The sequence below is a fragment of the Lepidochelys olivacea genome (assembly GCF_965140295.1).
Source record: "Lepidochelys olivacea isolate rLepOli2 genome assembly, chromosome: 1".
Taxonomy (NCBI): domain Eukaryota; kingdom Metazoa; phylum Chordata; order Testudines; family Cheloniidae; genus Lepidochelys; species Lepidochelys olivacea.
In genome coordinates this window covers 189,114,094-189,127,554 of record NC_140411.1, presented here as the reverse complement: position 1 = coordinate 189,127,554, position 13,461 = coordinate 189,114,094, and the positions used below count along the sequence as shown (strand labels likewise).

The 13,461-nt window shown below is 44.0% G+C and overlaps 1 protein-coding gene across 2 annotated transcripts in view; it reads right to left on the bottom strand.

Moving 5' to 3' along the window:
* Nucleotides 1–13,461, bottom strand: part of RCSD1 (RCSD domain containing 1) — a 44,990-nt gene that overhangs the window by 4,525 nt on the left and 27,004 nt on the right. For both annotated transcript variants that reach the window (XM_084617935.1, XM_084617936.1), the window contains exons 2-5: nucleotides 6,696–6,803; nucleotides 3,729–3,818; nucleotides 2,500–2,571; nucleotides 833–1,036 (exon numbers count right to left, since the gene is read on the bottom strand). In XM_084617935.1, coding sequence (XP_084474061.1) covers nucleotides 833–1,036; nucleotides 2,500–2,571; nucleotides 3,729–3,818; nucleotides 6,696–6,803 — 474 coding nt within the window. The remainder of the gene's footprint in view (nucleotides 1–832; nucleotides 1,037–2,499; nucleotides 2,572–3,728; nucleotides 3,819–6,695; nucleotides 6,804–13,461) is intronic.

The window sequence follows — 13,461 nt, the reverse complement described above, 5'->3', positions numbered from 1 at the left end:
GGAATTACTTTGGAAACCTCTGCCATTTTATTTTGGGCACTGGGGTGATGAGAAAGGATAGAGAAGTTTTACTTCTCAGTAATCTGAGGACCAATGGTGAAATCAAGCAGTCCAGATTCTCTCCCCATTGTTGCCAATTCATCTGAGTCCTAATCTGCAGAAGCCCCTGCTATTCTGGTATGTCTTAGGCCTCCCAACTTCTCCCAGTTGAAGGCTGTTTTGGCAGCTAGCCTGCAAACTAAGAACTGCACCTAACTGCATAAACTGGAGAAGTTAACCAGCTGCCTTCTTCTTTAATCCAGAATTGTGGTTTACAGAGACTACAGTTCCCAGTAGTCAGTACAGCCTGTCCTGCTCAGATCTAGGTTAAGTGTTGTATGATTGGCTCTCCATGGGCTATGCCTCTGTATTAAAGGGGTGGGCATGGAACACACTGCAGAATTTCAAGGTTTATTGGACTTGCAAGCTGCCGTATTAATATACTAACGCACTGCACTACTAAGCGTTGGTCATTAATTTTGACATAATGTTGTTTGAAAAGCTGTTATCAGTCCAGCTCATGTTGAGTTGAAGCAGGTGAGTCATGCCACTTCATCACCTGAAGCCAGCTGGAATCTGGACTATGGAACTCTGTTTGCAGGCAGGCAAAAGAGGGAGTCCCATGGATCACAGTGAGAGGGAATTTCAAAACAGATGCAGCCATCTCCTCATTTGGCTGCAAACACACCCTGTGAAGACTGAATTGGAGGGTAAGACAACTGTTCCACTTCCACTCCAAGCAGTAAACTGGCTTTGGCTTCCTGTGTTGGAGAAGGCCTGGAAGACACTATACCTTGTTATAAAACTTCAGGTGAGTGCCCTCTGGTGGTTGATCAAAACTGACTGGTGTCTCATCCGATTCACTGGAATGGGACTGGATGCCGGGGCTACTGGGAGTTGAAGGGGGAGTGCTAAAGGGAGATGGTATGACTTTCAGACCTGGGCTTTTTGGAGATGTACCTGGCACCAGGGCAGCTGGAGCAAATGCCAGATTGGCCTACAAAAAAAAACAAGAAGTCATTATAATAAACCTCCCCTCAGATTTAATATCATGATTTTTGGTGTTATTCTACCTGCCACTCAAATTCCCCCTGTCAGAGGTGAAGTGGACTGAAACAACATACTGTATGGTAATAACAGGTTTCAGAGTTGCAGTCGTGTTAGTCTGTATCCGCAAAAAGAAAAGGAGTACTTGTGGCACTTTAGAGACTAACACCTTTATTTGAGCATAAGCTTTTGTGAGCTACAGCTCACTTCATCGGATGTAGCTCACGAAAGCTTATGCTCAAATAAATTTGTTAGTCTCTAAGGTGCGAAAAGTACTCCTTGTCTTTTTGTATGGTAATATGATCACACAGTGACCACGTGGGGGAGCCTTTCCCCTTAACAAACATGATAGTCTCCCAGCTGACATAAGAGATATAGCTCCTGGTTTTGTGTTTCTCCTGGTGATATTGTCAACAAACAATCCTATGTGGAGAATTTCTGGATGGACAATTGCCCTTCCCGAACAGCTGGATCTCAGGACCATTCCTGTGTCATCTGCAGTATTAGGGATTTTCCAGTGTCCCAGCCAAGTGAATATGTCTCTCATAGCTTTGCACAGGAGAGGCTGTGAACAGAGCAGTCAATAACAACAAGGAACTTTAAATCATTCTGTGTTTGCCAGATAGCACCTGAAGTTTGCAGCTGTGGGCACTCTCAGGCCCTTCAAATGATCACTAAATTTAACAAGAGAATACCATTGAAATAACTGGGTATGCTTTGTGATGGGGCTCCCACTTCTGGAATCCCATTGAACAGTGCTATTTAGTTCGGATAGTTGAGTGTTCTTGACTTGAGCACAACACTGCCATGAACAGGATGCTATTATTTGGGCAGTGCTAGGAGGAAGCTCACAATACCAGGCGTGCCAGCTGGCATTAGCAGGGCGTTATGTGAAGAGACTCACATATTGTTAGTTGTCCTAACTGGCATAAACCAGCTACTGAGAGATACAGGGGAGTAGTAAATGCTGGGTAAGCTGTTGAGTTCCTTGGGAAATATAAAAGAAACGTGAGAAGCTTTTAGGGTATGTCTACACTTCAACTGGGAGGGTGCTTCGGGCAGACAGACGTGCTAGCTCTGCTTGACCTACTGTACTAACAATAGCAGTGTGGTCACACTGGCATGGGTGGTGACTTGGGCTAGTTGCCCAATACAATCCCACCCAACCCCCTGGGTGCATACTTGGGTGGCTAGCTCAAGCAGCAGCCTGTGCCACTATGGCCACACTGCTATTTTTAGCTTTCTAGCTCAAACGGAGCTAGTACTTGTCTTTCTACTCATGCTGGGAAGTACCTTCCTAGCTGTTGTGTAGACGTATCCTCAGGGATACAAATATAGGAGCCATGTTAAAAGGCTAATCAATTTAATTCCCTGAGAGTTACAACAGCCATGTTGAAAGCATCCAGCACCTACCTGCAGTTTTTCAATCAGGGGAGAGCTTTTCACCTTGACCCTGGGAAGGGGACAAGCATTTGGAGACTGCTTCTGTAAACAAACAGGAAAAGACCAAAATAAACTAGACGAAGAAAAGAAAAGTTCTGAAGCCTGAACCGGTCCAGATTGATCCTGAGAAGTGAGAGATGGAAGAAGAGGAAGGAAAGTGAAGAATCTGTCACTGAAGCCTATGGCGGGATCTTTACAAAGGAGTCTGTTCTTCCCTTTCCCACTATTCTCACCTCGTCTGCTGTCCAGCCATTAAGTCTATGATAAAGAGGAATTAGATCACACAGGACTGAGGAAGGGGAGAGCACTGTACAGAGTAATATCACTCTGCTGTGAGGAAGATCATCAAAAGAAGGTAGCCAAGCCCTCTACATGATCCTCCCTTTCTCCTCCCACCACCCAAACAGTGCCCTCTTTTGAGAGAAAATGGGATTCTGTCTCTTCTGACTAGTATATCCATATTAGGGATTGTGTAAGGGTTAGTCCCTGAAGACTAGGGACCCCAGGGTTCAGTACCCCAGGGTTCTAGTCTTGGCTGTGCCACTGCATGGCTTTGGGCAAGATATTTAGCCTCTCTGTGGTGCGGTTTCCTCATCAGTAAAATGGAGGTAAAACTGACGTACCTCATAGAGGGTTGCAAGGCTTTAATGTTTGTAAAGTGTTTTATGAACTATTCCTCTAGCGTATCTGAAGAGAAATGTTTGGCACTGGATAAATTACACACTCATTCACCCTTTCAACTGTGAATCTAGAAGGAGGGAAGAATCCAAGAGCAAATTATTACTTAATATTTATGTTGCAGTAGTGCCTAAAGGCCACAACCAGGTTGGACTCCATTTTGCTGTATAAACAACATATGACAGTCCCTTCCCTAAAGAGCTTAAGATGTGAGGATGGAGCTGGTATGGGAAAATCAGGTGGATCCTGTGGAGATGTGGTGCCACAGAAGGAGAAACCTCACAAGCAGAACTGGAACATGTACGTGTGTCTGCACCAGGAAGGAGGCAGCAAGGAGCAGAGTATGTGTGGGGTATTTCTGTGGATGGATAGGGGAAGTGTTCTCTGCTTTAGAGCTTATCGTTTATGTTTCACTATCAGAGGATCCCTCTGGTAGGCCCACGTTCACATGCCTTTTAGGGAATCAGAGGGAATAAGACCCAGCAAAAAGGAAGCTCTTGCCTTATTGCATTGGTACTCACCGGCTCCCCACTGTGGCCCAGCTCCAACTTTTGGGTGTGTAGGGGAAGGGAGCATGGTGGTTTCCTCCGGGTTGGTTTATTAGCTGGTATCTGAAGATAAAGACAGCCATTTGAGTGACAAAGGAAGAGCAAGGAGGTTACATTCAAGCACCAGAAGGCAGCCTCCAGTGTTGTGTGTCTGCAGAAGGCCCAACAGAAAGCAGTGTGGGGGTGGAGATGTCTCCAAGAGCAGCCACATGCTTGGAGATGCTCTAACAAGTATTCCATTGGAAACCCCACAGTAGAAGGTCTTGTAACGTTTGTTTTCTTTCCTGTCTCTGCTAATCACTAAGTTTTCATCTTTTGAACGGGCCTCAGCTTCCTGCTTCATTCATTCACTGAGCTCACTATCCTACGTGTGGTACCAGGGGCTGAAGGGCAGCTCAGAGTTCTGAACGTGGCCCACAGCCTTGCTAATCTTTCAAATGGAGGTGCAGCTCACAGAGACTACAGGTTCCAAGTTGCGATGTTTAACAAGTGACTCAGAAAGCAGGTTTGTCCAGAGAGAAGGGACAGCACTTTTTTATTAACTGCACAAACACTCCTCTCAGTCTGAACCTACACAGGCTCCTGGGAGGATCTAGCTTACCCCTGGTATGAGGAGAGGCTTAGCACAGACATCAGCGCAGTCTCTCCAAAAATCCATCTCATTTGCACAGTCATGCCCCTGCAAGTAACCTGAAACTTATACCAGTGTGGAAAGCTCCAACTTGATTTGAATTGTGTATGTTTCTATGTTGGAGATGAGAGAAACTGAAATTTCCTCTATTTTATGCCAATTTCTTTGACCTTCTGGCAAGTTACCAATATGCTCTGTGGTGCAATATTTGGTGACTTTTGTCATAATTTTTACCCCCTTAATGTCCAGAAATCTGGAAAGTTACAAACATCAGATTGTGGCAAACTCCATCTTTGAAGAGTTGGCCACTTTAGAGAGCTTGTCTGGAGTGACAAACTTGGGCACCATGGCTTTATGAGGTTTATACTGTTAACTGGTGATGTTGTGTCAGCAGATAGCAATGCAGTATCATTGTGTGAAGCAATGTAATCAAGCTGTGACCATGTCATCCCATCAACATAATATCATCCTGACACATCACAATCTTGGTATGCAGTATCATCCTATGCTGTGGAAACGTCATCGTATCACAACATTATGATACCACATTGTGAGGCAGTGATATTTTGTGGGCATCCATTAATGTCCTGTATGCTAAGTTTGCAGGACATAGCTCACCATGCTGATATCAGGATGACCACAAAGATAGTGAGGTCGGGCAACCATGATTATTATGTCACTCACCAGGATTGTGATATGCTGAAATGATTTTTGTTTTTGACATGTGTGTTTGTGATGGTAGTAGGGGACTCGCTCGGTCACTGAAAGCGGATCAGCGGCCATGAGTCCTTTGACTTTCCCTGCCTCCTCAGAGGATTAAAGCCATTTGGGGCCTAGACTCATCACAGTCTTGGGTACCTTTACTGCTTAAGTTCTTTCGGTCACCCCTACCCTGGTTTCCTAGACTTCTCTTCCGGTCCCCCTTACCAAGAGAGGTTTTTCCTTCCTGCTTCCCAACAGACTCAGTTTCTCACTGACTCATTGCTGCATCTAGGCCTCAGCAAAGCAGGCCTGGATTACAAGGATTCAGTTATTCTACCTTAATCCGCCCTTATACCTTGTCGAAGAGGAAGGAAAGACAAGGCTGCTCTGACTGGGATGCTTTCGGGTGATAAATGACAGCATATTGGGGCTAGTAAAATGTCCAGTGTCCTCAATTACATTGAGTCAATCCAGCTGCTAGCAGAACATGAGTCCTGTCTAATGTAATATTCCAACAACCTGCACCAGTTTTCCTGCTGTGCCAATCTATGCTGTCTAACCCATCAATAAACCATTGCTTGAACTCTAATGGGTCCTATTTATTACTCCTGAGTTCAGTCATACTGTAGCCCCCGTACATGAAATTAAAACTGCATAATCTTTGAGATAGTTTTTTGTTTGGCTGCAGACAGTTGATCTAGCTATCTTCATTTGTTTAAATCCCACTGAACGCCAACTTCTTGCTTTTAGGGGAGGAGGGGAATCCTGATAGCAGTATGTGCTGGTCCTCACTGGAAACATTTGTGAGATGCATGCCTTGCATATAATAGTTTTGTTTGTTTTTAATCTAACAGTTACTGAGTTAATTGGGTCTCAGTGTGTATACACACGGACTAAACTGCAGTTTGTGTGTCTGCTGTGCTGTGACTGGATAGTATTGCTTAGGATCAAATAAAGAGGGACAAAACTTTGTTCACTATTTCTGAGCCCTGGACAGCTGATTCAGAGCTTTACAGAAGATTGCTAAGGAACCTATCACCGTTATTTGTTATTATTATTATTATTGATGGAGAGCTGCTAGTGAGATGCATGCTGGCTTCTAAGCTGCTTAGTTTGTTGTTCAGCCTCACTATTTAGAATCTCATTTCTGTTTCATAAATATCAAAACATTTGAGTAAGAAAAGCTAGTTGGGTGCTTTCTAATTAATCAGTAGCCAAAAAGGCCCAGTGCTGAGCTATACATGTGCACCTTGCTTTGATGCCAGCTACCACTGGGGAACTCATGGATGTCTTAGCAGGCTTTTCAGTGTCCCTAAAGCACAAACATCCTGCCACTGGCTAACAAACTTCTTTTAGTAGCAGCTGGAATAGGTATGCAAGAATGTCTACATGTAAATTTAGAATGTATAGCGTATACTGTGCATGAGATTGTTGTGTGTTCTACTACAGTTTGCGAAGCGCAATGGGATCATTCAAGATAAAAGTTGCTATCCAAAACTCAAGCCATTATTTTAATGCTTGGATCACCCAGTCTCCCCACCTTCATTGGCCAGGGATGAGTCTCCCATTTCTCCATTTTTGTTATCTGTGCCTGAATTGCTCCTTACCTCCTTTCCAGAAATGGTGGCTGCTTGCTCCTTGAACTTTCCTGCCAGCTGAGCCACAGATAGGGATGCTGACTTCTCCACCTCTGGATTGGTCTCTGCTGGTCTGCCCTGACAAATCAGAAACAAGATAGTATGTGCCCAGGTCTCACAGATATGGAAAGTTGGAAGGTTGAAAAGTAGACAGGTTATTTATTACTGAGTGCAAGAGTAACTGAGGGCTCAGAGCATGCTGCCAGATGTGAGTACCTTGTCTAGGAAGAAACCATCCCTGAAAATAGGACCTGTTAATATCTTAAAGTATACAAGGTTATTAGTAAGGCCTGAATGGCTCAGGGACTTGATAGTGTAGCAGGGAACTTTTCATCTCTAACAGAAGATGCTGTCTCCAGTTCTCCACTTCAGTGGAAAGAAATTAAATGAGATATTTCTACCCACATCGTCCCGGTCACCATCTGTCTCCAGCAGCAAGTAGAACTGGGCAATAGCAAGTAGAACTGGGCAGAACGTCTTTTTTGTGGTGTGGCGGTGATGGAAGGCCTCTCACAACCAGATTTCCCCCTTTCCAATGACTCTTCTGCAAGGAGACTGGGCTTTGAGAAGCCTTCCCTCACAAAGCCTGTGTTCTGCTTGGGGAATGTGTAAGGGTGACTGGGGTGTTACTCTCTGCCCTTTCCCAGTATCTCACCTCTGCAAAGAGATATCAGGCTGTAGGAGCTTAGGTAAATATGCTCCCCCCCATACCCATTCTGTACTTTGCTGGGAACTGGGGAATTGGATCATGTGATTCTGCCCATCCCTAGGCAGTGTTCTCTCTGCCACAGCCCAATGGCCCATGTCACCTCATATATTGTTGTTTTGTCATTTTTATCATGTGACACTGGTGAAAAGCCTTGTAATAAGGTGTCCATGGAAACCAAACTTGCTAAGCTCCATTGGTTAGCATCCATAAAAAAAAAACAAACTGGGGAAATTGCGAATACCGCATTGACTGGCTTGTCTTGAGCCTTTTCTTCAGAACCTCATAAAATCCAGACAACAGGGAGTTTTCCCAGTTGCAGCCCACTCATTAGAGAACCTCATACTTCTGCATCCCTGCAGCACCAGTGTTAGTGTTTGACCTGTACCACTTCCTTCTCCACACTTCTATTGCTTAGTCTGAAAAGTCCCACCAGAAGCTGGTTTTAGGCCAACACACATTTTCCACAACAGCAGGAACCCCCAAGATTCTTCCCTTTTCGCTTGACTCCGTTTGGAAGGAATTGTGGGTTAAGACAGTGGAACTGCGCCTTTGGCTTAGCTGGTAGGCAGAGGGCGCTCTCAGTATGCCAAGGCAGCCCAAAGATGGGACTTTGGCCGTTGTAATACAGTGGGGCATGCTGAAAGAAATAGCAGTGGAAACTTAAAAGGTCCTAGACAAAGAGTGAATCGATGGGGTTATACTGAGAATTAGCCTGAGTCTCACTTCAGTTTTGGATCAAGTTCTTGGCTAAAACTTTGAGATGCAGCACAGTGTGGTTAAGGACCACCTTACTCTTTCCTCATCAGTACAATGGAGATAAAACTGACCCACCTCACAGAGGGTTGCAAGGCTTTAATGTTTGTAAAGTGATTTATGAACTATTTTAGGGCATGCAGTGCATTCTTCTGACTCTAAGTCTAAGGAGCAACCACTCTTCTATACATTATTTTTTTCCTGACATGGCATGGCTGTTCTCACTTGTACACTCTGATTCATCTGAGCAGGACAGTATGCTCCTTCTCCAGCCCTCAGCCCCAGATTTCACCTGGGAGGATATGGCAGCTTCTTTTGGCTTGTTGGCACTATATGCCTGAAAACTTGTCTCCCTTTCTCCCTCAGATTTCGTCGAAGCCCCAAGTGCACAGCAAAAGCTGGATGTCCCCAAGCAGTTTCCCTTTAGCTGATAAAACACATTGTAAATAGAATACATGCTTGTGTGAGTAAGTTTGTCCTTCAGTCCACAGGAAGCAGTGAACATGCCATTCTAATATTAGAACAAGTAGTCCACGGGCTGTGGCCCACAGAACTGCCAGCTGCAGGCTCTCTGATTACACCTCCGATTTCACAACAGGAAAATCCATTTTTCAGATCCTCTCTGGCCATTACACTGCAGTGTTTCATCTGGCTCTTTCTATTGCAGAAGGCTCCTCTCTCACTGCTGAGGGTGCAGTGGGATTCTCCTTGTCCTACTCTAGCGAGTGTACGAGGGCACTCTCTCCAATTAAAAGGATGTACACCAAGGTTCCCTCCCCACAACTAGAGGGACAGCACTAGACCCCTCTCTCCCCACTCCTCCAGGGGCATGTACCTCACCCTCACAGTAGGTGTGTAGAGCCCTTGCTCTCACTCTCTCATGGTCCAAAAAATATACTAGACAAGTGTTTGGCCAATTCCAGGGTATTCTTTTCACTTTGGGGGGATATGCCAAGGCTCTCCGAGACTGTGCTTGGGAAACAAGACACTAAAACCAGCTATCACCTTGATAAAATTGAATAGGTTTGCTGTTGTTAGAAAGATAGATCTACTCAGGCCAGTAAGTTGTGCTGTTTGTAGTCAACTTTAGTTGAGTAGCATCACTGAGGGAGGGATTGGGTTTTTTCCTGCCAGAGCAGTCATGAGTGCCTCATTGTAATTATAATCAATTCCATGCTTTGGTGAGGGCCTCGGGCAGTGGTGTACCTCAATCCCTCTTAATCGTTTAGTCTCCTTTGGGCTGCAATACTTTGGTCTTATTTTGGTTGCTGGGTTTAGTTTGCAGGTGCTGGCCTGTGATACACAGGAGATCAGACCAAATGATCTGGTGGTCCCTTCCAGCCTTAAACCCTATGACTCTATTATAGGTGAATTAATAAAATGCTAGGTTAGGAAGTCCTAATCCACCAATAGTCAGTAAGATGGTGATTGCTGGTCTCAGAGGTCTTTTAGTTTCCCACAAAAATCAACATCCAAGGGGATCCTGTGTTATTTGGAGTAATGTCAGTCAGACTCTCTGTTGGAGAACAGTGAAGAGGGACTCAAACTGCAGCATCAAGTTTGGAATATTTCTGCCTTCAAAAGGGGAGTGTAGTTTACCGATATTTATAAAAGTTTCACATTTTCCTTTTTCAGTTAGTGGGTTTGAAATGGACATTAGCATGTTTTCCAACCCAATTCTTATTATTCACTTTCTTTTAAAGTCAACTTTGTGCTGATCAGGCAGCCCTGGAGAGCGAAGCCTCCTATTTATTCACAGAACAAGTACTGCAGCAACTCAAGTTTCCCAACACTTCCCTGACAATGTCCTTCTTCCCTGTTCTAGAGGGACCCCCTATTGAGCTAAAAGGGGAATTTACTTTCCCATCCAATTCTTTGCCTCTGCTGACACTGCCCCACCCAGGGCCAATCAGATTTGCTTTAATGTGGATACATGTTGACTTTGCCCTGGACAGGACTGAGAGCACATAGGCCATCTGTGACAGGGTGCACAGATTTTTAGTGCCCTCTGGAGAGAATCCCTCCCCCCGCCACAGGCATGGTTCACCCTATCCCATTCATGACCCTTGTGGGAGGCCCTGCCAAGACAGACAGTTGTGTGGGAAATAAGGGCCTTTCTGAGCTGAGGTAATCAGATGCAACTAAGCCTAGTTAGAGCCTGGGAGCTGGTGTACACTAGAAAGTTAGGTCGACCCAACTACGTCGCTCAGAGATGTAGTTAAGCCGACCCAGGGTAGATAATTCTTCTGTCGAGCTAGTGCTCTTTGACCTAGTTACTGCCTCTGAGAGGTGGATTTACTACAGCTGTGACACTGTAAAGTTCCTAATGTAGGCATAGCCTATGCCTTAGACTTGGCTTATTTCAAAAGAGAGAAGTTCTACTGAAGCACCCAGGACAGGGAGATTTAGAGACAGAAGAGCTTCCCTGTGTCTATTGTTTGTGCATTTACAAAAAGTTCTGTCTGGGGGGGGGGGATCCTGGATTTAATTCACATAAAATGAATGTAGCCAGAGACTAAATGATATGGGCAGATCTGATCATCTTTTCATTTCACAAGAATCCTGTGAAATTAAACCTGAAACCCCTGAGGTTTTTTGAGTGCTTAACATAGGCCTTCTCTGAAGCTCCACTCTAGCCAACGCTGGCTTTGCCACTCTACCCCAAAGCCTCTGGATGGTCATAGTACAGATTCTTGTTAGATTTGAACCTCATGGTCCCTGTGTGTGAAAGGTATCCCAGTAGGAATCCTTGACCAGGCATTTCCCAGTTTTGTTCATCTTTATGCCTACTTAGATCATGCCTTTAATGAGCCATGTTAGGATGGCAATGGGGGCAGAAGTAGGGTTGCCAGTTTTCGTTGGACATATTCCAGGAGGTTTCATCACAGGACAAAATCTTAAATTAAAGATTAATCCGTAATTCCTGGAGACTCCAGGACAATCCTGGAGGGTTGGCAACCATAGACAGAAGTGGATAATCAGAAATGACCTTGTTCTTGGACCAGTTTACTTTATAGCCTGTCAAGAAAGACCAAGTTTTATTTAGGTCATCAAGAATCTAGTTCAATGGTCTGGTTTAAGTAGCTTTTAAATACCAGCTGGATAACAACAGTAACTTTTAATCCTCTTCACCCCCCATTTAATATTCTGACTTCTTGGTGGTTCTTCTCATGTTTCTTTCCCCACCACACATGTAACTTCAAAAGGTCAAAGAGGCACAGAACAAATGTAGCAAAAATAACCAGATCTACCCTGTTAATTCTTAGAGATAGAGAAACTAAGGCAGAGAAATCTCAGTAATCAGTATCTTATCTATGTGACTATGGATAATCTTTGGTAGATAAAGGAATAGGACCCAAGAATCTTGATCTTCAGATTTCTGCTCTAACCTGCTATACAGTTTAGACAGAAGTCCTAAAGCCAGAAGTGGACAGTGGACAGCTTTGCCTGGTACAGAATGTGCTAGATGTGGACTAGGTGAGATCAGCACTTTGGCATACTACTCTAGCTGAAGGGCTGGCATAGCAGAGACCGCTTTTGTTTTTTGAATGGCTATTGCTGAAGATGTAGGCTCTCTGAATTCCCATTCCCATTCCACCCTTGAAAATGCTTTCCCCCAGTTTGATACCTGGGTAAGTCCGGTCAGTGTGACTCCCATACAGCTCTAGTGATGTGCCTCAGACACAGCAGGTTGTTTGCAGCTGAGTGATTAGGAAAAAAATAAAATAAAATCTCAAGATTCATAAAAGCCTGGCAAATGGTGTGGTCAGGGCTCTCCCTCCACTACCTTAACCTTCAGCAGCAGCTGCATTCCACTGGAACAATTCAAATGTCCATCAATGGTGGGAGATTCTTCAGTGTGGGAGACAGAATTTGCACAGGAGCTGGCTAGACTACAGAACTCACTCCTGCAGGAGATAAAAATGAGCACAGGCCTCACTGCATTCAGAACTAAATGCAAAACTCATCTCTTGCATTGAGCTTTCCCTCTGTCATGTCTTCCATGCACACCTGACTAACTAACCAACCTATTTCTCCTGAAAATTGCAAAGAAAAAGATTGTCAGTTTGATTTTTCAGATACTGCAGTAGTGGGATCCATAAGAATACCAAGATAGACTGAAGAGGGACACTGGGGTTTTCTTAGAAGTTCAGCAGCCAGGCATCAGACAGTTTTAGGTTTTGTCTACATAGCAATGTTTTTTTAGTATAAGCTAAGGAGTGAATTTAAACCTCTAATTATATCACTATAACTCCCTTTGGGGACACTCTTATTCTGGTAGAATAGTGGCTTATTGGGTTTAGCTTATGTCACTTGGGAAGGGGTTTAAACTAAACTGAAAGCCAAACAGCCATAAGATGATAACAGCTTTTATTTACTATCTATCTGGGCAGGATTTGAATCTGGTCTAGAGATGAAAGGCTCCACCTTTGTCAGTGCCAAAAACTATCCTGTCCCCACCCCCAGATTAATTTTTACTCAGGAAGGAGAATTTAAAGAGGTCTAGTCCAGTCTCTTGCTCTCTTAATTGGGAAAGCTGCAGAGCTGGCTAGATATAGCACAGCATGTGGGCAAGTCAGTCATTTTTCTATTTGGTGGCTGGAAACAGACAGGAGACAGGTTTCAGAGTAACAGCCGTGTTAGTCTGTATTCGCAAAAAGAAAAGGAGTACTTGTGGCACCTTAGAGACTAACCAATTTATTTGAGCATGAGCTTTCGTGAGCTACAGCTCACTTCATCGGATGCTGTAGCTCACGAAAGCTCATGCTCAAATAAATTGGTTAGTCTCTTAGACAGGAGACAAGCTTTCATTTTCAACCCCATGTGGGAGCACCTGTTAAGTGAATGGCCCCAGGATTTTTAAGTGCAGGTCAGATTAAATCAGTGGTTTGCAATTAAAGGAGAAACATACAATAGCCTATACCAGAGTATTCATTAAAATTTCATTTTTAAAAATTAATTTTAATACAAAAAAGTTTGGAATAACCATTTACTTTGGTCAGAGCAGAGTTAAGATCCAGGTTGTCGATGAACAGATTTCTTTTGAAAAATACTGTTCATTATCTGAAATTCAAGGTGAAAAAAAGTGGTTCTATTTTATGTTTTCAGTTAAGCCTTTTTATAAACGATATGTTGCCACTTTAATCAGGATGCTATTAAGAAGGGAGCCGTGTAAGAACAGGAAGTGGAACAATAAGTAGAAAGGGAGGAGTAAGAGCACAAAACCAAGAAAAAAAATGAATCAAGAGGCACGGAGTTAGGAAAGTAGCTGAA